Source organism: Anarhichas minor, unplaced genomic scaffold, assembly GCF_050575085.1.
Source record: "Anarhichas minor isolate MPS153535 unplaced genomic scaffold, ASM5057508v1 ptg000007l, whole genome shotgun sequence".
Classification (NCBI taxonomy): domain Eukaryota; kingdom Metazoa; phylum Chordata; class Actinopteri; order Perciformes; family Anarhichadidae; genus Anarhichas; species Anarhichas minor.
Genome location: NW_027466453.1, coordinates 1,713,298 through 1,736,070, shown reverse-complemented (window position 1 = coordinate 1,736,070; position 22,773 = coordinate 1,713,298). Strand labels below are relative to the sequence as shown.

The window sequence follows — 22,773 nt, the reverse complement described above, 5'->3', positions numbered from 1 at the left end:
TGGGTGGTTCTACTTTCAGCTCTTTTAAAGAGGACTTACTGCCACCAACTAGTGAGACATCTTTATGGGTCCTTTGGTCGAAGTAATTATTCTGAGAGTAGATCAGTATATGTGTGTGAGTGCACTTTTCTCGGGGGAAAGACATACAACCAAGGGTCCCTGGCTGGAATCAAACCATGGAACGCTAAAATTACAATATACTAGGATAACAGGACCCATGTTGTGTAACATTTTTACATTTTACAGAGAACTTTGACATTTTGTTTTGAAATGAATGCTGTATGAATAAAGTCTCTCATTATTATTATTATCATTAATTTTATTATTTCCTACAAATAGTGACACAACATCAGCTTTAGGTGCAGGGCCATCACTGAGCTGTTCTATTTAGATATGCAATGCTCTGTATTGGATCTCCATCATCAAATATAGCATACAGAATTAAATTACACAAAAAACATTTTCCAGTTTGATTTGACTTTTATTGAAGATTAAAGAGCAAACATCAGTTCCAGTAAACCTGGGAAAACCACAAAACCAAATGAAACTTTTAGTACCCATGTGAATTTCAATGGCAATATCCAATAAAGATATGCAAAGATATGTCCTCTCCCTCGTACCCAGTGTAAGAAATTAAAGCTTGGCTGAGCAAACTCTTCCTACCACATAAATTGTTATGTAGTTGGCTATAATAATACTAACATCAATCCATATATTTATGCCAGTACCACTAAATTGAATATTCATAAGCAAATAAATACATAGTGCAATTAGTAATCATCGTTACAGTAATGCCAAGTCACCATAGTATTAAAGTCAGAGTGGAAGTACAATAAAACACAAAGAGATTGTTAAACAACAGAGATGCAACAGAGGAAACAACTGAAAAATCCTCTTCCTTAGCATGTTTGCGTTTACTTGGTTTTGCCTGACACCATTACGCCAAACTCCTGGATGGATATTTCTTTGTTTATGTACTGCTGGAGCTGGCGATTAGTGATGTGCCCGAGACGCAACGCATCATCAATGGAGAACTTTTTCCCTGATTTTCTGTCATGAAGAACTGAGGATTCTCCTTTGGGGCCCTTCACCGTAATCTCTTCCCAGTCACACTCCTGGCTCTGCAGGTTGACGAACATCTTCCAGTCAATCAGCCCTAGTTTGAAGGCCTCTTCTGGTCGCATCTCCTTGCCTGTATCTGGGTCAATGACCACGATAGACCTACGCAGATGGCTCTCCCTCTGTTCCTTCTTCATTCTCACTGCCACCAGGTTCTTTTGAAGGCTCTCGATCTCGTCATCCTTCTGGCCGGTTATGCCCCTGAGCTCTGATAGTTCTTTCTGTAGTGAATCAAGCCTCAATTCCAGGTTCTTTCCTTCCTCCCTTGGTGCAGACTCAGTGATAATACGAGTCTCTTTGCTGGTGATCTCAATCTCAGCCCGAAGCTTGCGGATCTCATTCTGCAGCCTTTGGTTTTCTTGCTGCACACGGCCACTTTCATCACGGATGTAGTCCAGTTCTTTTGAAGATTTGGTGTTTGTGAACTCCATATCAGAGAGCCTTGAGGTGAGGTTGGCCAACTCCTGGTCAAGTTCTCTCCTTCTCCTTTTCTCTTCATCCAGAGTCCTTCCTAGGTTCTCAATCTCAATCTCAGCCTCTGGGTCCTTTTCAACTTGGATTTTCTCAGTGCGGACAACTCTTTCCTTCACATCCATCTTCTCCAGGGTGAGCTGCTGCTGGATGAGGATATTCAACTCTTTCTCGAGCAGAGTGCGTTTGTGCTTCTCTTCATCAAGCTGTAGTCTGAGAATGGAGTGTTCCTTCTCCTGTTGGGGATCCTGTTGCAGGACTACCTTCTGTTTGACAGTCACCTTCTCACGGTTCTCTTTGTCTCGGATCTCCAGCTCAGTAAGTCTGACCCGAAGCCTTTGGATCTCCAATTCTGCATCGCGCCTTGCCCTGCGCTCACGCTCCAGTTCTTCCAGTTGCAGGTCAAGGTCAGCCTTCTGTCTCTGCAGTTGGGAGAGCTCAGTTTTCAGGCTTTCCTTTTGTTTTTGCTCATTGCTGATATTTTGTGAGAAGCTGTCGCACTCTGATCTGAGGAGAGGGTCTTCTTCCATCTTGACCACTTCTTGTTGAACAACCTTCTCGCGGACCTGAGACAGATCGATTTTCCTCAGTCTGATCTTCTCTTCTTGGCCTGACCGTTCATTCTCAAGGTCGAGGCGTTTCTGTTGTTCATCAGCCAGTTTCCTTTTGAGAATATCAATTTCCTCCTTAGTCTTGGGGTCTTCTCTGTACTGCAGAACTTCATTGACTATCTCTTTAGTCTGCACTTGGGGTTTGGTGTCCTTCCATCTTACAATTTCATCACGAAGTTGGCGGATTTCCATCTCAGATTTCTCAGTCTGGTGTGTTTTATCTACGATTTCATTGCGAAGTCTCTCAAGTTCTCTTTCAGTCTGAGGATCTGTCTTGTATTTGATGACTTCTTTGATGATCTCTTTGACCTCCACTTGAGGTCCTCTGTTCCTCAGCATGGTATGCTCCTCCTGTAGTGATCTAACCTGGACCTCTCCATCCCTACAACGCCTCTGTTGCTCTACAAGTTCAAGCCGGAGATTGGCCACCTCATTCTCAGCTTTGGGGTCAGGGCGGACGATCTCCCGCATCTTCTCCTGAATAACAACCTTGGACTTCTCCTCCTCTAGGCTGGAAATGTTCCTCTGGAGGTCAGCCTTTTCTCGCTGTGATGATCTTCGTTTGCCCTTCTCGTCTTCATACTGCCTTCTGAGGTTTTCTACCTCCCTTTCAAAGGCAATATCTTTCTCTACTTTCAGAACCTCTTTGATGGAAATCTTCTCCTCGGCCATTGATTTTTCCTTCTCCATCCTTCGGAGCTTCTCTTGAAGAAATTGCAGTTCATCCTCCAGCTGCTTCCTGCCATCTGTTTCCTTCTGTCTCCGGTCAAGGAGCACCCGGTACTCTGTTTCGAGTTGGGGATCATTCTGCACTTTAATCACTTCCTCCTCAGTGATCACCTCCTGTTCTTTGTTCTTCTCTTCAGCTAGAAGTGTCACCTGCTTTGTTATCTGAATCAGCTCATTGTCTTTCATCAACTTCTGCCTTCTTAGCTCATCAAGCTCTTCCCGAAGCTTGCGCATTTCCTCCTCCTGATCACGATCTCTTTCTATGCGCAAGACCTCCTTGACCGTGTATTGCTGTGCCCCTTCTTTGACCTCTGTCTCAAGGCCACGCAACTTCAACTTTAGTACCTCAAGGTCATTCACCAGGACATGGGTAGTGCGGCGCTCTTCTGAAAGTTTCTGCTGGACCTTATGGACTTCCTCGTCCAGCTGGGGGTCAGCAACCTTTTTGATCAGCTCCTTCTTGACAATTGTGTCCTGGGGCTTCTGTCCTTCAAGGACATAGATGTCAGACTGGATAGTCTCAATTTCTCTCTCTAGCTGCTCCCTCCTCTGGACCTCATCCTCCAGCTGCTTCTTGATTCTCCAAGGTTCTTCTCCTGGGGCAGCAGCATGGACTGACTTGACATTTGTAGACTGAATCATATTGGCCTGAGGTTGCTGTCAAGGGTAAATCATCATCATCATTATTATTATTATTATTATTATTATTATTATTATTATTATTATAATAGTGTGTAAATATTTCACCTGATTGAGAAGACTTTGGGCAAACTCCAGATTCTGAAGCTTTTGCTTGTTCACAGCATTCACCTCGGTAAACCTTGCCTCAATGGCGGATTCCTGAAAACAACATTGAAATTACATGGAGATCACATACAGTAAATGATACTTCAGTCAGTGGTTCACAACCTTTTTGGGAAAACTATCTGCTAATTCATACGTTAAAGAAAAGTCAGAAAAAGTCAGAAAAAACCCTGACACCCTGATGATGTCATGGTGATGTCACCCGAGTTATTTTGATTTTGGCTTTAAATCTTCAACAGAAAGGCTGTGTTATAAACTTGGAGTGCATAGTTGAAAGATGTGGACGTGTATCAGTCAAATAAAAAAACACTATTGAGTTGCATTATGGGAAATGTGGGATCCTGGGTTTCTGGGGGTATGATTCAGACCAGGGACTAAAAGTCTGGATATCTCAACCTCTAATGGTTTGATTATTCTTTTTTAATGTGTCTCTCACAAGCTCCACAACATTATGGATGTGCTATACTAAAAGTACCCCTTTAAATGTGTGTTGGTGGATTCAATGGCTAATCTATGCTGAGAAAGAGCTAGCACAGCTGTGTTTTAGTTTACTTAGGCACATGCTTGAAACAGGGAGAGGTTATGGAAAGCAGGGATGGAGAAGACAGAGATAGGTTGTATATCTTTACTGTGTACTTTAAAGTACTTGCTTATTTCACTACAGTCATGTCTGATATCTGACAAAATTGACAGTGACATGTCATAAAAGCTTAGCTGGTGTGCCTCACCTCTCCCTTGACTATCAATGCAGGTGATTCCAGTCTGTTCCTCTTGTATGTTTGAGGTACAAGTCCATCTTCAAGGTCAAGGATGGATCTAAACTTCTCAGTTTCATTCTCGTAGTCCTACAAAGAAGAGCCAGTGAACCATTTATAAAACCATCATCTTATTTAATTTCTGCAAGTTAAAGATAGTGATGTGGTGGTAAAAATCAATGAATATCTTACTTTGACAGCATGTTGGTAAAGCTGGGCATTTTTGGACACGTTGTTCAAGTCAGACTCCTTTCTTGCAATATCAGAGAGCAAGTTCTGAAAAGAAGAAAACAGAGAAGTTGTTTTAAGAGTATTTCTCTACACCAGGAAATATGCATATGCGAGTATGTATCGCCCTGTTGCTCATCACTCTCACCCTCTGATTCTTCAGCTTGGTCTCCAATTGTTTTGTGTCATCAGTTTCACGGGGCTCGTAGTTTGGGACACGAGACAACCAGCTGTTCAGATTATCATAATCATTGCGGTAATTGTTGTACGACATCTTAGCTCTCTGCAAGCTTTGAGACCTGCAACACACAGCAAAAGAGATCATTATACACATCCTATATATAGGACTATATGATATGTGTTTTTGTGCTATTTTACTCAATATTTCTTCCAATAATTATTGATTATTACTGACTCCTTTTCTTGACCCTCTCACCTGGCGTCTGTCTGCCGGTTGAGGTTGTCGAAACGCTTGTTGAGCTTCTGGACGTCAGCCTCTTGCCTCTCAATGTCGGGGCAGTGCTCTTGGAATTTGGTGGCCATGTTGTCACAGCTGCTTTTGGCCGAACGCAGGTTCTGCTCCGACTCAGCGATAACTGACCTCTTGGACCTCAAGTCGGATGCAATATCCTACCATAGTAGCAAGGCAGACTAATTCAATATACAGAGTAATGTTTTCTTCAGGAAAGAATAACACAGACAAGTCAATGATAAAAGCACAGTGCGTTGGGGCCTTTGCATCTAGCACTTGCTAAATGTTTGAATGAGTGCAATAATTCCACAAATTTTATACTGAATATTTGGTGATGATGACAGCATCTTTTTACTTGTATACATCAGGGACATGGCTGTATGAACTTGTTAGGGGGCTCTTATTGGTCCCACACCTGTTGCCTTGCCCAAGGTTTCAATATGTCAATAAATGAGTGGCAAAATGATTAAGCAATGCTTTATTTGGGAATATGAGAGCACAATATGAACTAAAATAACAATTTTCTCGAAATGATTTTTTGGCACATTAGTCTTTATTTGCAATTGTATCAATTGGATTGATCAGGACACCCAATGATGAAGTTTTTAAGGCTACATTTTGACATAGGGAACCTGCTAGGGAGGGGCCACAAAACCATCTAATACAGGACCCATCTTAGTTAATATTGTAACTTTGTGTGGGAACCCATTGAGATGCAGCAAATATGCAGTTTTTAGATCAGTTACCCGCTTTGTCTCATTAATAATCAAGTTGATGTTGAAATATCTTCCACATAAAATAATTGCAAAGCTGATCTTTGGAATGTTCTTCCTTGTTTAGTTGAGTGTAAACAGCACAAAACCATCATGTGTATTGGTGCGTGCATGTGCGCATGCACAGGATACAAACAAAATGGGACCTGCTGATCAATACGTTGCTCCATAGCAGTACTAGTGATCAAAAACACCATGGTGGATCTTAAAGGTTTCATTTACCAGTATGTCATTTTCAAACAGAGCCATTGTAATGTGTGCCAAAGAATAAAAGAGGTATCTTACTGAAAGTTCCCGCTGTGTTTTCTCGAGTGAGCTGATGTCAGACGGAGCAACCTCCTCCCTGGCCAGCTTGTTCTCGTAGGTAGACAGTAAAGTCTTTCCATTTTGAATGGAAGTCTCCAGCTGGTTGGAATTCTTCAGTCTAAAAAGGTAAGTGCGTTTATTCTGTGAGTAGATATGTATATAATAGAATAACAAATAAAATAGGAACGCTGTTAGCAAAAAGCAGTGTCGTAGCTTACCCAAGTAAGCTCATCCGTAAGGTTATGAATAGCTCAGTCTGTTAGCTGCGCTAAGTTGGGAAATTATTGAAATGACTGAAACTAATTTGGAGGAAGTGGGGTTTGTATGTATCTGTTCTGCAAGGTAAAATGAATGTTTTTGTAAATAGAATCTAGTGTCTTTAAAGAGAGCAATATAACTACTTCAGTTTCCTGTTGGAAATGGCTGTTTGGTGGCGAGGTAGAGTGGCTGTGGATGGGAGTCGCAGAAAAACGTATCTTAGCCACCAAAAGAAATATCAATATCAGTTTAAGTGTACGATAGGTTCAGAATGTTTGCACCAGTTTTCCTTGCCATCAGATAGCCCTTACCGATGTGGATCAGACACCGTTATCTATACTTTATTCAAAGCCACAGACTCCATTTTACTTTGCGGAGCACAGAGGTTACTGCATCCATCGAGTTTGTTTGTGTTAATGTGTGTCTCTGACTGGGAGTGTGCTGATCGCCATCTAACTACTGTAGGTAATACACTGACTATTGATAAGAATTACATCTATACATGTGTACGACATCATGTAGAAAGCTATGTCAGGTCACAGGGGAAAATATTTATAGGAGGGCTTGGGATGCTAAAACATAGGTATGTCACCTCTGAGAAGTTACAGAATGATATACAAACCTATAAACAACAATAATAATAATAGTAATGGACCTGCCCATTAAGGAATACTACTCTCAAACAATCACAACTACCACAGAAGAGGAGACACTGAGACACAAATCAAGCCGCATACTTCTCCTGAGAGCACTGAAGAAGCTGCTCGATCTTGGTGTACTTCTTGTTTGCTTCGTCCACCTTGCTGTGAAGTTGAGGAGCGCTGGCACAAGTTGGATTTGAGACCAAGAAGCTCTTTGCTTCCTGCACTTTAGAGGACTTCTCTGGTTCAATCTTACTGACAGCAGCAGCAATGTCCTGAAGGGAACAGTCGGAATTGGCGAGTTGTAAAAGGCATGAATACTCTCTCTAAGCTTTTTGAGCTTAATTAAGAGATGTAGGCGTTGTGTGAAACCGTATTTGGATCCATCAACAGAATGAAGTGGAAGTCATTACCCTCATATCCTGCATGCGGTCGGCGCTGTCCTGCAGTGGCCTGTTCTGCTCCAGTGGCGGGCGCACTCGAGCATAAATGTTCTTCTCCTGTTTGTCCAGGTCATTGGCAACCTTGTCCAGACCGGCCATCAGCTGGCGGCACTGCTGCTCCTGTTTGTCTAAGATCACACACACAACATGATAAGCTTCATTATCTGGCTTTATCTATTTTCTTCAGTGGCACATAGTGACAGCTCTGGTCGGCCTTAAACATGTGAAATCTTTGTCTGACATCAACATATTGTACTTTACAGAGTAATTGCTGAGATCTGGGGACACACTGACATCCCGACAGAAAAGTCTGCCCTAACAAGAAACGTTGGTGGTCAAACTGAAAGTAAGCACATCTGCTATGTCGATCTGACCAGGGCTGGACTGGCAATCTGGTAGACCGGGTACATTCCTGCTGGGTCGACGTGCCTTTGGGGCCAACACAACGCTTTTTCGTCTTACCAACCGGCCAATAAAGCAGGTAGATCGGCCCATTGTTTTTCTCTAAATATACACTGGGTGATGATGATAGAGAGACAAGCCTGTCTGTCTGTATCTGTCCCACCCCCTTATGCTCTATATGTCCTATAAATAAACGGATAAATGAATGAACTTTATTGACCATCATTGTGGCATGTCTTGATAAACCTTATACTGAGGTGTCAATGAATAAAAATGATAAATAAGGTCAAATGAGTCTTAATGACAAAAGTTCTGATCAGTCAGCAGTAGGCATGGTGTTATTTAGTAATAGCTATTTACATAGTATGTGGGCTAAAACGCACAGGAAACCTAATCCTTCTTTAGAATAACTCACTACTACATTTTCTGGATCCCCTAGCTGGCTATTTCTTCCCACTGGCTGGCTACGCCACATCTGTGTGGAAAGCCTGTTCATCACAGCAGAGTATACAATTTTGCAGTGACACTTTATGAAGATATTTATCATGTTTCTTTTCAATCGTCCCTGATTCCCTCTTAGTCATTGGGCTATACAGAGGGAAGAACAAAGATGGGTGGGGTGAGATCGATTGTGGTGAACCAATCGGGGCCTAAGTGCCAGGGTCAATTATTTTAACCCAGTCCAGCCCTGATAATAATCCCTCATTGTGCAGGAAAACTGAGTGTGCACATCTACATTAAGTACCTGTGATGGATGTTTACTACAACAGTTTGGTAATCATTTTACCTTTTCGCCCTAGCTTCTTCTTCTAAAAGTTTGAATAATCTTTTTTTTTTTTTTATCAAGTGGCAACCTCCTGTGGTGACAAATGAAGCCATCACGGAAGTGCTAAAAACTGCAGTTCGTCAAATGGCCACTTGAGGTTGGCTCCAAAAGCGAGTCAATCCCAATAGACTTCCATGCTAAAATGAGCAACTTTGCAGCAGAAATAAACATTTACAAACTGTTTTTACAGTGTTACAATTTACAGCGTGGTACATAAAACGGTTCTGGTCTCTATAAATAATATAACGTTTTTGTATAACTCCCTCGTTTAAATTGTATTAAGGCATAAAGTTGCACAATTGAGGGCGTGGCCTCTGTGATTGACAGGTGGATGCCATCTCAGGTTGCTAGCTGTTGCACACCCACTATGAGCCTCATAATGGCTCTTTAGAAACACGGAGACTATACATCCAAGTTTCATACAGTCTATGGTTTGTATCCAACCTGTCTAATCATCTGACAGCTTGTGTGTCTATCCCGTCGTTTTAAGAGATGTCACGCTGTTTCCAGATCTCATCAGTTAACTTGGTGAGTACGACATTATCAGTACCAACATAAAAATGATGGCTAAACATATGAAAATAAAATCCAAGTGCTATGATCCAAGATCTAATCAACTGGACGTATCCTTTAAATGCCAACAGTACTTCAATTACAAACTTATTTTTATGTTCCTGGCTAAAACAGATTTACCTAATGAAAATGTTGCTTCCATATTCACCTGAACAACATTTCATTTTGCATATGTTAGTCTTTTATGCACACTGTTTTGACACGTGCTGAGCCATGTTCATATTGTTTATGACATTAGCTAACTGGGGCCTGGTTGGTAATCCGGCCTTCTGATGGAACTCTAGTTGATTTCACTGTGGGTGTGTGTGTGTGTGTGTGTGTGTTTATTAATACAGCCTCGTGGCCGGATTAACCTACCTACTCTGGTGCAAAATGTAACTGCTGAATCCCTGTTAGCCTCCCAATCTGGAATATTTTATAGCCCAAAGTTTTCTGTGGCTTTGTGGTAATTTAATTTAGCACAATATAACTGAATCATGGCTCACGTAATAATAATAATATTATAACCCAGGTTGAGGACCTCATGTCAACGCATTGTGTGCATACAACAAATAATTACAAATAATGAAACGATCACACAGTGAACACCTGGCTTTATCTTCAGGTCACCATATTAACTGATCAGTATGAAACAGTCTCAAATCCTGATTTGTGTAAATCAACCCATGATTTCTCATTAGAAACACAGCTGTATGACGCCCCAGCATGTTAAATCTACTCAGAGCAACAAATAAATCAAGTAGCTTGAAATGTGAAGACGTGATGAGTGTCATAACAGCTGCAGCACAGTTCTGTACCTGTAGCTGTGCCAGACCCGCTCTCCTTCTTCAGCTCAACGAAGCGTTTCTGCAGAGTTGCACTGCTGCTCGCCACCTTCTGCTTGACAGCTTTTTGCTGGTTTGCCAGGCTGCGATCACACAAAATATAAAAAACTGTTAAAGCTGCACTGGAATCAAATGTAATGGGAGTTTGTCATCCAGTGAACGTTGTTCTTGTACGTGTTCATACACACTCACCTGTCAGAGACTGCCAGTACCTCGGGGGCAGTGGGGGGGATCATGAAGCAGACGGCCGGGGCAGTGAACTGATGTCCAGCTGCATCCTTTACATCCCATTTGGTCCCATTGTTCCGGAGCAGAGTGTAACTCTCCCCACGCAAAATCTGCCCCTGTAAATGTCCAACAATTACAATCTGTCATCTAGTACTTTCCTCTCAAACAGTCACATTCTAGACAACAAAACAGCTTTCTTCAGAACGTGGTTGACAGATTACTTATTGCCTTTTAATAGGAATAACTGAATTAATGTAAAGAGGCTTTTACATTTGACTTGTGGTTACTTTGTGGTATGCTCTGTCTAACCATTGTGTGTTATCAGGAGTCTTTGGCAATCAGAGCTCTTGCTGCTCTGTGCAGGACTTTGTCTTGGTTTTATCTTTTGCTGGCAACAAATGATTTGTAAGATTGCATCTGGTAGAATGACACATACGTTTGTGGTAACACAAATCTGAAAGCTCCATTTTAAAAATCAGTTATAAATAATTTTAACTGAAATTAATCATCCATGTCTGAGGCCCTGCCTGAAAACGGTGGATTGTGCCCCTCGGGTTGGGAGTGAGTCACTGCCGCAAGCGAGGGAGGATCTTGGGGTCTTGTTTTATGAGTGAGGTTAAAATGGAGCGAGTGATGGACAGATACAAGCGGACTGAGCTGAGGAGCTCGGAGTAGGGCCACTGCTCTTTCACATTGAAAGGGGCCAGCTGAGGTGGTTCAACAGAAAGAGGACCTGGGGTAAACCCAGAACACGAGCAGAGCAGAGCTGGAAAATGTTGCTGGGAGAGAGGGACGTCTGCTAAGCCTGCTGCCCCACGACCCGGCCCCCGTAACAGGAAGATAATGGATGGAAGGAAATGAAGACTCTAAAAGAGGCTGTCAGATATGAATCAAATGAATTCATATATTTTGAAATAAACAAGCACATGAATACATTGGGTGAAGTAAATGAATGAAACAATTTGCAACATAATATAAGAAATTAATTTTAAAAAGTATTAAAACATGTATATAGAGTATATATTCAAACTTAGTTCATAGTTGAACTAAGTTCATAAAACATAGTTATTCCATGCTCTATACAGTAGAGGGCGGTAATGCTACAACAAACTGTCATCTGCCAAAAGTAAAAAGATGGCTCTCCATAAGCTCAACATCGTTCTTTACAAGTGTTTAGATTACGTGCCTCTGCAAACAGACAAAGCCTTTTGAACCTGACAAAACGGATTTGTGTCCTACATCAGGACAATCAGTGCTATTAACTAATTCAAAATAAAATGCCCCCCTGAAAGGGATCCCTGGGCTCTAGGATATAGATATAGATCTGCTAGTGAGCTAACCTTATGCATTTTGTACTGCACATCATGGGCAATAATGAGAACCTGAAATCAGTGAGGTCAAGAGACAACCTACACACGATGAGCTTTGCTACACATAAACTGAAGAGCTCCACAGGCTCTTTAGTCAAAGCGCAGACTTCTTCCAATCCCTTGTGTTCTCATCCTGAGGGGTTTTATATGAGACACTCAGAGTGTCAGCCTGAGCTCCCGACTGAAGGGATTTGAATACATTACACCACAAAACCAACAAGTTACAGGCCTAGTGCTTAGAAAAAGCAAAGACAGAGTGCTTAGTCAGGCACTCTCATAGCTGAGAACATCCTGGGATTAGACTGATAGCCAGTGACAGAGAAAATATGGCACAAAAATAAAGTGTTTTCATTTGAAATGGGGTCACTGCAGCACAGAGAGGCAATAAGATGAGAAAGATGAAGGAAATAAGGCAGTTAGGAGAAAACTTCCAAAGAGGGAATCGCAAATGGTTGAAACTCTCTGTGATGATAACCGATCAACCACCGAATCACAATTGCATTGTTTTCATTTACTCGCTTGCATGTTTGATTGTTCTGTTATCAGATGACTGGATAAGCTTTAAATTGTGATTTGATTGTGGATCATAAACCTATTGACCAGAGGAACAGTTACTCCTGCTGCTCTTTGCTGAGACATCAATCAAATCACTATTTTAGGATTGTTTACTTACATGTCTGTCCAAAAATGTCATCACTTAGACATTTGTGTGAAATTGTCATAATAAGCATATGAATTCTTGAGTTATGGGCCAAAGTGATGTGAGATCAAAGTGACCTTTGACCACCAAATTATAATCAAATTTTGAATTTTAAGGTTACGATTTGATTTTCAATTTAACGTTTTTTTTCAGTAATTCTTCTTTAAAGAGGGATTCTGTATGACATCATGATCACTAAGTCAACAACAACAAAACTAAAATAAACTAGATGGCAGGAGGATACTTAACAACAGCTGGTGTTTCTCAGAGTTTACGAGGTAACCGGCCATGAGGTCACAAGAAGTGCAGTGGCAGGCTACCGGTAGTAACGCTGAGTCCTATTTCAAGTGTTTTTACCCGTCTGACGCATGCAAGTAGGAGAAAAAAGATTTTGAAATCAAAAGCTTATTTTGATCAATTCTTGATTTAGAATCAAAATTGTGACACCCTAAATAACAACATTAATAATACAACATTTAAATATGTGAAACAATGTTGCTGCATACACACAAAGTAAGTTCCTAAATACTGTAACGTAACTTGGCTAGTTATCTAATCTTAGTTTAAACGAATCCTCGTCGTGTCCTAGGATGAACCAGATGAGCCTTTTCATGATTCACAAGAATCAAGAAGTCCCTGAAGTAGAGGATTTTAGTTTCTCACATTTATTAATGAGCAACAAATGCTAAGTAATAGCAGCTACACAGCCTATAAGCTTTCGACCACACACTACATACGTCGTCTGTGTCAAACTCGCACAGAGCCTCAACGGGCAGCATCTTCTGGGGGGTTTCCCGGCGGTACTTCAGAGGCAAAACCTGCAGGCTGCGCTTCTGAAGAGCCTTGACCCGTTCATCAAAGTGGTCCATGGCCTTAGCTTGGTCCTACACACACACACACACACACACACACACACACACACAGATACACATACAGTCAGCATATGTTTTAGTGCTGTAGAAGGAGTCAGTGGTTCAGTCTGTCAGTATTAAAGAACGCTCACATCCAGCTCCGTTATCAGGCCCTCCATCTGATACATATCTTTGAACTCTGGGTTGTACTTCTGGTTGAGGTCCGTGTCCATCCGCTTCAGCAGGTCCTGAGTGTCACGCGCTTCCTTTTGGAACTGGACACACACACACATACACAGATAAGCTTTACCTGTTTAAATGTGTGTGTGTGTGTGTGTGTGTGTGTGTGAAATGTGTACGTCCCTGTGAGTGCTCATCTGTCCCTGTGTCTTACCTTGTGGTACTCATCCATGTGTTTGAGGTGATTTTCCTCACAGATGAGCAGGTTCAGGTACTCCTTCCAGTCAGCATGGACCGCCTCCATGTGAGCCTGACAAACAACGAAGTGTGTGAGCACTTGATCAGTAAAGATACAGTGAAGACATTTTGCGTTCAAGGCACATTTTTTAAAAGTTAACCAATGCGCTGTACAGTTTTCAAGGCAAGGTTAAAAGCCTGCTGTGTATGAAGAAACAACAGATATTGGACACACACTGGTTATTGTCTTTGAGGCTGGACGTAAAGATTTCAGTTGTGTGTGCATTTCCAATATTAAGAAGTGTCAGTGTTCCAGGAATATAAGAATCATGACACCATCTGAGCCTTAGTAATGTAAAAAAAGGTTAGTATTAATGGATTGTGTTACTCATGGATGTATAGACAACTATCACTGGATTACTTTAATAGTAAAGAAAACTTAAAAACAGGATCAGCATCAACTGCCGGCCGTGTTGGTGAGCAGCCAAACTACAATAACCACTTGTTTGTCTTTTCAGAACACCATATCTTTGCTGAAGCAGGAAGTGAAAAGGGAAGACCATTTAAAATTCATACAGGGATGGATGAGCCTGTACCTCAATAACATTCTTCCCTGGATGCTCAGAAGCAATCAGCTTCTCTCCATCCTCATTCAGTTTGGTGACGGAGGCCTCCTTGGACTCCAGACATTTACTAATGAAGTTCTGTTGAGGCAAGACAGACGTGGACCACATTTATTTATGTGTTAGTGTCCATTGGTGCATGCACTGATGCTCATTTGATATACAGTATGTAGCTTGTTATTGTGTGGCGTTAGCTACCTCATACTGCCTCTGGCGAGCGGGGTAGTCCAGGTTGGCGTCGCTCCAGTCATAGCTGGACCTCTCCTCGGCCTGCTGGTCCATCCAGTACAGCTCATTGGTGCAGCGCTGCATGTAGTCCCGCAGGCTCAGCAGGTTGCGCTGACGAGCGCTGGAAGTGGCCTAACCAGCATACAAACATGATGACTTGGATTCCCTGGAAGCTGTTGCTCTAAGCTAACAATATTAATTTGAGGAAAATATATTTTGATAGAAATATCTAGAAAAGTCTTTCAAAATATTTTAACGGCATATGGTTTTGTTTGTAGAAAAATGAAACCATAAAAACTAGTTGACTTCAGCCCTTTATCTTTCCTCTGCAATGCAACAGTAGTATAATACAGTATGTTTATAATACATGTGACCAATGTGTTATGTGCAGCTGCCTCATACTTAATACACAATATTGATTTGCTCATTTGTGGGGCTGTTAGCTGGAAGCAGCTGCAGACCAGCAAAACAGCTTCACAACAATAACAATGCAGCATCACTGTGGCTGTTTGTATTGATATATTTAAACCGTTTTATTCAATTTTCACTTGAAGGATAAGGCTGGCATTATTCTATGTTCTTTTTTATTTTTATTTTATACAAATCCATTGAAATCCAGTCTGTCTGTGGCACTCAGCCCTAAGTCCATTGGTTCCTGCTGAAGATGTACATTTTTTTAAATAGTTCACAAATATGAAGTTTTATTCCCTAAAGGCTTGGTGGTTTCCTAAAACAGCAGACCGCTTCAGTTCAATTGTTTCTCAAACAGGAGGAAATTGTGTATTTGTTGGGGACTATTTTCAGCTGTGGATTGATCTACATTTGGTGCTCTACTTTGACACTGGTGAAGACATATTCGGTGTGATACGGTAAACCTGCAGTGAAGTGTTTTGTTTGCAGTCCCCAGAGGGCTAAAGGCGATGTGATGGGAGACGGAAGAGGTCTTTATATAAGACCAGCCTCCAGTCACAGGTTATGCTGATTAGAATAATATTTACACACACACAAAGCACCCCCGTGGGCTCAGAGAGTGGATGTGGGTGTGGTGGTTAATTACCAGTAGTTTGGCGTACTTCATCTGGAGGCTACTGACGTATTCCTGCAGAACAAGACAAAAATGAGGGTCATGTGTTTGATTAATAAGCTGTGTGCCCCCTCTGGGACCATTCTTTTATGTGTCAGGAAACATCAGGCCTGACTTAAACATTGCTTCTTCTGGCTCTCTGTTTGTACCTTGTCTCCGCTGGTGGAGATGTGAGGAGCCAGAGCCTCCACCTCACTGTGGAAGATGTTGTGTTCCTCCACCTCGTTCTCCACAGATGGCAGGTCCTGGCCAAAGCCCTTGTTGTTCAGGTTGTCCTGGGCAGAGAGACATAATAACACATTTGAGTCCCCTCCACCACACAGTGACAGTTTAGTCAAGCTGTATATGTTGAAAGTCAAGAGCAGTTGATAGTGTAAGAGCCAAGGGCCTCCACTATGGACAGTATGTAACAATCCACATATGTCAAACACCTATATGCTCTCATGTGAATACATATGAAAACAGTTTATTTTCTGCTTTGGCATCTTCTTAACTTGGTCATCTTTTGACCTACTGACCAGGTTTTCTCATCACCCCCTATTTCTTCTTAGCTATTGGGGGCAGCAGAAGAAGTTGAAAGTATCAAAGTATCAAAATCTTTTGAAACTGATTCCCTGTTAGCAAAGTATGAGACAGTTCCACATATTGATACAGCATCACATGCAGTATCAATATCTAATTGAGGAATCATTTCCTTGTTACAATACATTTCTGGCATCAGTTTGACATCTGGTGTCATGAGTTGCTGATGAGTAAATGCAGTGACTTTAGACCTAATCTGCTTTTTGTAAATCACTTTGGAGCCAAGATGGTGTTAACGTCTGTATGACGTTTGAGAGGGTGTGTGCTTCAAGTTTGAAAGAAATGTGATGAATGAAGAGAAACCACGTTAGAGTGTACAGAGGAGTGACTTAACGAGCCATATCAACATGCATCTGCCGATTTGTTCTCCTTCTCCGCATTGTTGGGTTAGATACGGTAGATACGACAAGTTCTGAGTGTGATCTTAGTGTCAGGTCCACAGTGGAACCCTGTGTGAGGGTACAGGTCTGCTTCCTACCAGTTTCTCATCCATCATGTTGCCCCAGTTGATGCTGGGCTTCCCCTCAGTGCGGGTCAGGTGGTAGATACGGTCATGGTCTTCTTTCAGCTTCAGCACTTTCTCACGCAGCTGCCTCATGCTGAATACACACACACACACACACATTATTTCTACGAGTACAAATAATTGCAATATTTTTTTCTGAACTTAATCTCTTTTGACCATAACAGTCAACAATGTACAGTAAATTCTCATATAAAAGCTGGTATGGGGGGATAACCTGCACTGTAATGACTCAGCATTATGTACATTTCCACGGCATCAATTTCCTCAGTACAACAACGTTGCTCGATTCTAAAATACTGGTGGATTTACATGTAGAGAAACAGGCCTTTATTTCTAATTTCCCCTGTTCCCCAGGTCACGTAAACACAACACGTCCTCCATGCAGCTTTCTGACACAAACATACATGACGTCTTCTGGACAGGTTAGTCCAGATATTACATAGAGCCTTTCAGTATGGAGCGGGGTTCTACTCACTCCTTCTCTATCATCTCGGCCTGCGGATGCTGGAGGCGCTTGGCATTGACGGCGTCCTCATCCAGGCTGGTGAGCAGTTCTAGAGAGCTGAGGATTCTCTTGTTGGTGTCATCCTGATACAGAGGCTGCTTCCCCTCGTTGATCTTACTCACATCCTGCAGAAAAACACAGTGGACGTAGGAAGGTCAATCAGGTGCAGTCAGACAAATCAGAGTTATAACAGCGTGAGCTGGGTGACTACAGAAAGACTGCATCACAAGCTGCAGGTGTAGAGTTTAAGAGACCTGTGTGTTTACGAATCAGGAAGGGTCTATAGGAATGAAAGGGTCTAATGAAAGGCATTATGGGAAATGTAGGATTCTGTGTTTTGGGGTTCTGAGTCAGGAGTTTTAGGGCTGCTGCTTCAAGTCTTTTAAAAATAAATAAGTCTCTTGAAAGTCTTCCAACTTTATGAAAGTGCAACACCTGTTAATTACTGTAGTACTTTTTGAATAAATGTAGGAATGTTACTGAGACAAAACCAACACGACCCTTCAAAGTCCCAGTGAAACAGAGCGTCTTTAGCTTCTGTTACAGTTTCTGATGTTTGATGAGTCATCCTGCTCTCAGGAGCTAAACATAACCCAATCAAATGCAAAGGATTTGATTTGAATCTGCCCCTCAAATATTCTGTTTCACTGTGAAATACGTCACAGTGCAGAAGCTGAAGACGCTCCGATCTCTCCTTCAGTGGGAGTTAAAAAGAAACGGATAATTGTTGTATTTTATTTCATCTTAACGTGATAACTGCAGACCCAAAAATAAAACACATGAAATACATAAAGAGCATTGCACCAATTGATCATGGTGGCCTTTAATCCTCTTTACTCAACACTGCAGCACTAGTTGAACTCAGTGTTGCTTCTCCTGGTCATTCTATCATCTGAAGGTATTTGTATATCGAGAGGCTTCTCTCTAACTGTGTATCTGGTTATCAGACTGTACCTTGTTGAGGTTCTGCTCGATGTCATAGCTGTACTTCTCCACTTTATCAGCATTCTTCTGCAGCTTGTCGATCAGAGTGCTCAGTTCTGTGGACGGAGCACTGGAAGACAAACGGACCTCATCAGGCTAACACGACATAATAACCAATACTAACACATTATAGTTCATTCAACTTTAGTTTATCGTTATTTTAATGTTAACAATGAAATGATAATTGATCATGTTGAATAATTATTAGTAATGCTACAGTTTATTGTTGCACACATTAGAGCATTAAGCCTTTTTTAATGATTACTAAATGATTTTTAAACCTTTAAGAAAACTTTTGTAAAACATCTAACAGATAAATGTTTGTAACATTTTGTTAATGGTTAATAATTGGTTAACATTATTTAGACAGCTAATACTTCGTCGATGCTTAATCTTTGCTTACTCGTCCATCTGTATAATGTTTCGAAAAAGATTTCTCAAAGGTTAACAACTCATTTGATTATCATTAACATATTCTTAATATGGAATGTTACAATGTTTTTCAATGATAAACTGTTAATAAATTGTTTACTAATGTACTCAAACATTTGTATGCACATAGCTGCCAAACTTAAAAACAACAAGCATCAGTCACAGATTAACGAGACTGTGATATGTTGAATGAACAACTTCTTCATTTAGAGCAGAGAGGCTGACAGGAAACAGGTTGACATCATTCCTGAAAAGGAAACTAGCAGACACATCTCGTCCAATCACCGTGAGACCATCACTCACTGTGATGTGTGCCAAAGAGCAGCGTGTGAAGCATCACTCCTAGCGTACAGAGGGCACAGGTCATATAATATATACAACTTCAAGAGCAGTGTGGTCCTAGAGCCTGTCTGATAAATAAGCTGATTTAGTAAAAATATAAGGCGTCTACATTAATGTCTCAGATATGTTTGAGGTCCTTTTGAAACAGAGTTTCCATTTCACAGTTTGTCCACCAGAGAGCACTGACACCTTTATTGTTTCACTGTAAAAAGTCGCACATTAGTTTTTACCAAACTAATGTGGGGGTTGGTCATCCAATATTGTGTTACATATTGTTATCAGACTTGCTATGATTTATTGGTATCCAGTATTCGTGGGCTCTATTCATATTCCCTTTCCAAACCACATTACCCTCATTTCACTTTCTATAAACTCCAAGCATTGCTTTTTTTATTCAAATACATTCTTGGCGGAATTCCATTTAACGCTGCAAATTATTTACAGCACCCCTCGTATGTCACATGATACCAATAAATGTTATGACATTAATGTTACACATTAACTCCAACACAAGCGAATACCATCCAAGTCATTACCTTCCAAACGTGATTTTGTTTTTGTGAGTGTGTGTGTGTGTGTGTGTGTGTGTGTGTGTGTGTGCTTGTGTGCGCTCGCTGGTGATAGACAGAGCAAAAAGAGTCCATGTCTGTCAATTCAAATCCACCATCCATCTCCCCACACACACACAAGTTACATAACATCTGCCAAACGAACACTGGACACTGACTTTCATTTCAAAGCCCCTGGTTTTGAAATGAAATAATATCAGAGCAGGTTTGAAGTGAAAACACAAACAAGTGTGAACAGGTAGTGTAGAGCTGTGCTGCAGCAGCTGCCAGTTAGTCTGTCGAGGCCCATCCGAATAAAAAACACCCTGAAGGGGGTGAAATAAGTCAAAGCGCTGCTTTACACATATCTGTGGGAGCATAGAACATTTATGGTTTTCAAAGCAGATATGTTTGTTTGAAAGTTCAGACCAGATGAAAACTAACTGTGCATTGGTCTGTTGAGTGTTAAGCAATCCTACCGACTGTTCAAAGAGAATAATACACACTGTTTTCTTGAATCCCAGTACCAGAATACTGCTTTTCAGACTCAAGCGTCTGAAACCAATGCACCAATAATCCTACCTGCTCTACGATGTATTGTGAGCTACAAACATGCTGTCAATAGTTTCCAGGGAGGCTCACTGGCTCGGATTCAATGTTTTCAGTGTGGTTGTGTTGGCTCTGGGAAGGAAGTGGCACTGGAGCCTTCGCTTGAGAAACACAACTCAGATGTTCCCACAGGGAGAGGGTGAAATTAGAAGCAGAAAGCTCCAGCGTTATGTCAGAGGGTGTGGGGGGCTTCTGCTGTCAGTGAGCCCCACAGCACAACACCAGTCCTGCTCTGTCCCAGCCATATGTTGCAGATACATGGACTATGAGTATGAGACAATGGCCCCTGACCGATTGGGCCCCTCAGCCTGTGCCCAGGAGGCCCATCCATCCATGTCTGTATAAGGAGAGGAAATGTACAACATAGTGCCTCCTTGTGCCTGTCTTATACTTTCTCTTGTAACAGATCTAGACTAGCACAAAAACACCTAACTGTTGCAAGCTCCGAGGCTTTGCGATCCGGCCATCTTTAGATCTCCAGCTTGGACTTGAAGCTGTCATTAGCTGCCAGCGTGCCAGATACCTGAGATCACAGCTTTCATGCACCAACTACAGACTGCATAAGGAGAGCCGTATGAGGAGAATGAGGAGGGTGGAGCTGCATTATTAGGATTCCTCCACCGTTTGTTGGTGGCTATCAAGGTGTTCAGCAGTGATTATAATAAGGACTTATCTTGGCATCCTCCTTGTCTCACTGCCTGAGGAGTAGAAACCAATACGCCACAAACATGCAAATATATCATGGTTTGTTCTGGACTCTAACGAAGTGCCTCCTGCATATATGCTTTATGGGATTCCTCATGTTTTCTACAGTATTATATTCTGTATCATGTCGCTTGACTCTTGCATTGTATTTATTGTTCTGTTCCAAAGTACCAAGACAAAGACCTTGTATGTGCAAACCTGCTTAGTAATAATTCTTTAAGATAAATAAATAAAGACTAGCAGTCATTCCCTTTCTCTTGATGGTGGATGTGACAGTGGAACACAGCTCTCACTGGAGGGTTACTATTTAAACACAGATTAGTCCATCTTCTAGTACTTGACACCAGAGGGTGTTATTTTTGGGGCCCCTACATGCTGAGTGACATGGAGCATTGCTCAATGAGCAGCCATGGGATGATGGTTTAACCTCTCCAGCCTCTCCAGGGGGAACTCAGACCCAGTGGAAAGACTAACAGTGGAAGGGAGTAGGCTTGGTGCGTTGGTATGGTGGGAGAGGCTGAAAGCCATTCCTCACGCTGACATCTGAATACCTCACAAACCAGTTACTACAACTTTACTGCGCAGCCTGTGGAGCACCACACCCTCTCTGGAGTCAAAGCACACATTATGCAATCTCATCTACACCCTCTCGTTGCTGTCTTGAACGCAGATGATACGGACTTAAAATAAAGTTACATTCAGGGAGTGCATTCACATTAGTATGAACCACGTTAGTCCACGAGACGCGATGTTCAGAAAAGAACCATAAAAGTTACAAGATAAAAAGGACATCTGCACGCTCAACACACCACGGTTTGTATTAGACGGAGGTCTTTATGAATAAATACGACACGGTGTTTAGTTAATTAAACCTAGTATACATTATATTTACATACATTTGAATAGGCTACTTGTCACACTATTCCTACGACGGTGACCAAAGATGACATATTTACTCGTAATGTTCCTCCTAGTGAAGACGGACTGACAGATTGTGTCAAGTTAGCACATGTTGGTATTTAATGACTTTACCGCAAAGCAAGGTCACTTCAAACCGGAGTTTTAACGTTGGTTCTCGGTGTGTGTCAGTGGAGTCACGTTACGTGTGGAGCCAGCAGACCGGAGGACTCACGGCTACAGGGTCCAGGAGACGCCATAGCTCGTTGTAAACCCACTGTCCCGTAGACTACCGCTACTCACCTTGTAGTTGGCTGCGTTATCGCGGTGGTCTTGGACTTTTTCTTGAACATGTTGACAGGTCACCTGGCACCGGCTTCCGACGAGAAAACAATCCCAACAGGACAGGTGAACCTCGGCTGTGAGTGAGTCCTCTGCTCGTTCCGCTGCTCCGGGTGTGTATGTGTACGTCCACACGCCTTCTCAATGCCACCGCTTCCACTCCCACAGACACTGTGGTTCACTGTCAGTGTTCACACCCACGTTCCTGTGGACACTACCTGTCAGACAGCAGGGGACAGGTGGGGCCTCAGAGCCAGGCCCCGCCCTCACAGCCAAGCACACTATACGCACACACAGACGGGCTGATATCACTAATGCAAATATACAGTATTTAAATAGTAATAATCACTTAAAAGCCTACTAAATAATATAGCCTGAAAAAGGGAAAAAAGGACAGTAACTGTCTCTAAAGTATATTGCATATTATTATTATGACACACAAACAAATAAAGGCCAAACTATGTAAAACAGGGCGTGACAACACATTTGTGTAGAGGAAAAACAAGTGTCTGTTTGTGCAGTTGATGTGATGTAACAGGTACAGGTGGACTTATCATCACAGAGT

The 22,773-nt window shown here is 41.9% G+C and overlaps 1 protein-coding gene across 1 annotated transcript; it reads right to left on the bottom strand.

Annotated features, from left to right (window-relative positions):
* Nucleotides 1-473: 473 nt before the first annotated feature.
* On the bottom strand, nt 474-22,219 carry ppl (periplakin). The gene is made up of 22 exons (XM_076080022.1): nt 22,170-22,219; nt 18,304-18,403; nt 17,320-17,474; nt 16,797-16,917; nt 15,886-16,011; nt 15,710-15,751; nt 14,623-14,784; nt 14,398-14,505; nt 13,779-13,874; nt 13,537-13,659; nt 13,271-13,417; nt 10,428-10,579; nt 10,209-10,318; nt 7,581-7,738; nt 7,264-7,442; nt 6,248-6,386; nt 5,154-5,347; nt 4,866-5,016; nt 4,682-4,765; nt 4,463-4,579; nt 3,678-3,770; nt 474-3,587 (listed from the first exon to the last, which is right to left on the bottom strand). The coding sequence occupies exons 1-22, from the start codon at nt 22,217-22,219 to the stop codon at nt 915-917; spliced, it is 5,280 nt and encodes a 1,759-aa protein (XP_075936137.1). The 3' UTR covers nt 474-914.
* Nucleotides 22,220-22,773: the final 554 nt, after the last annotated feature.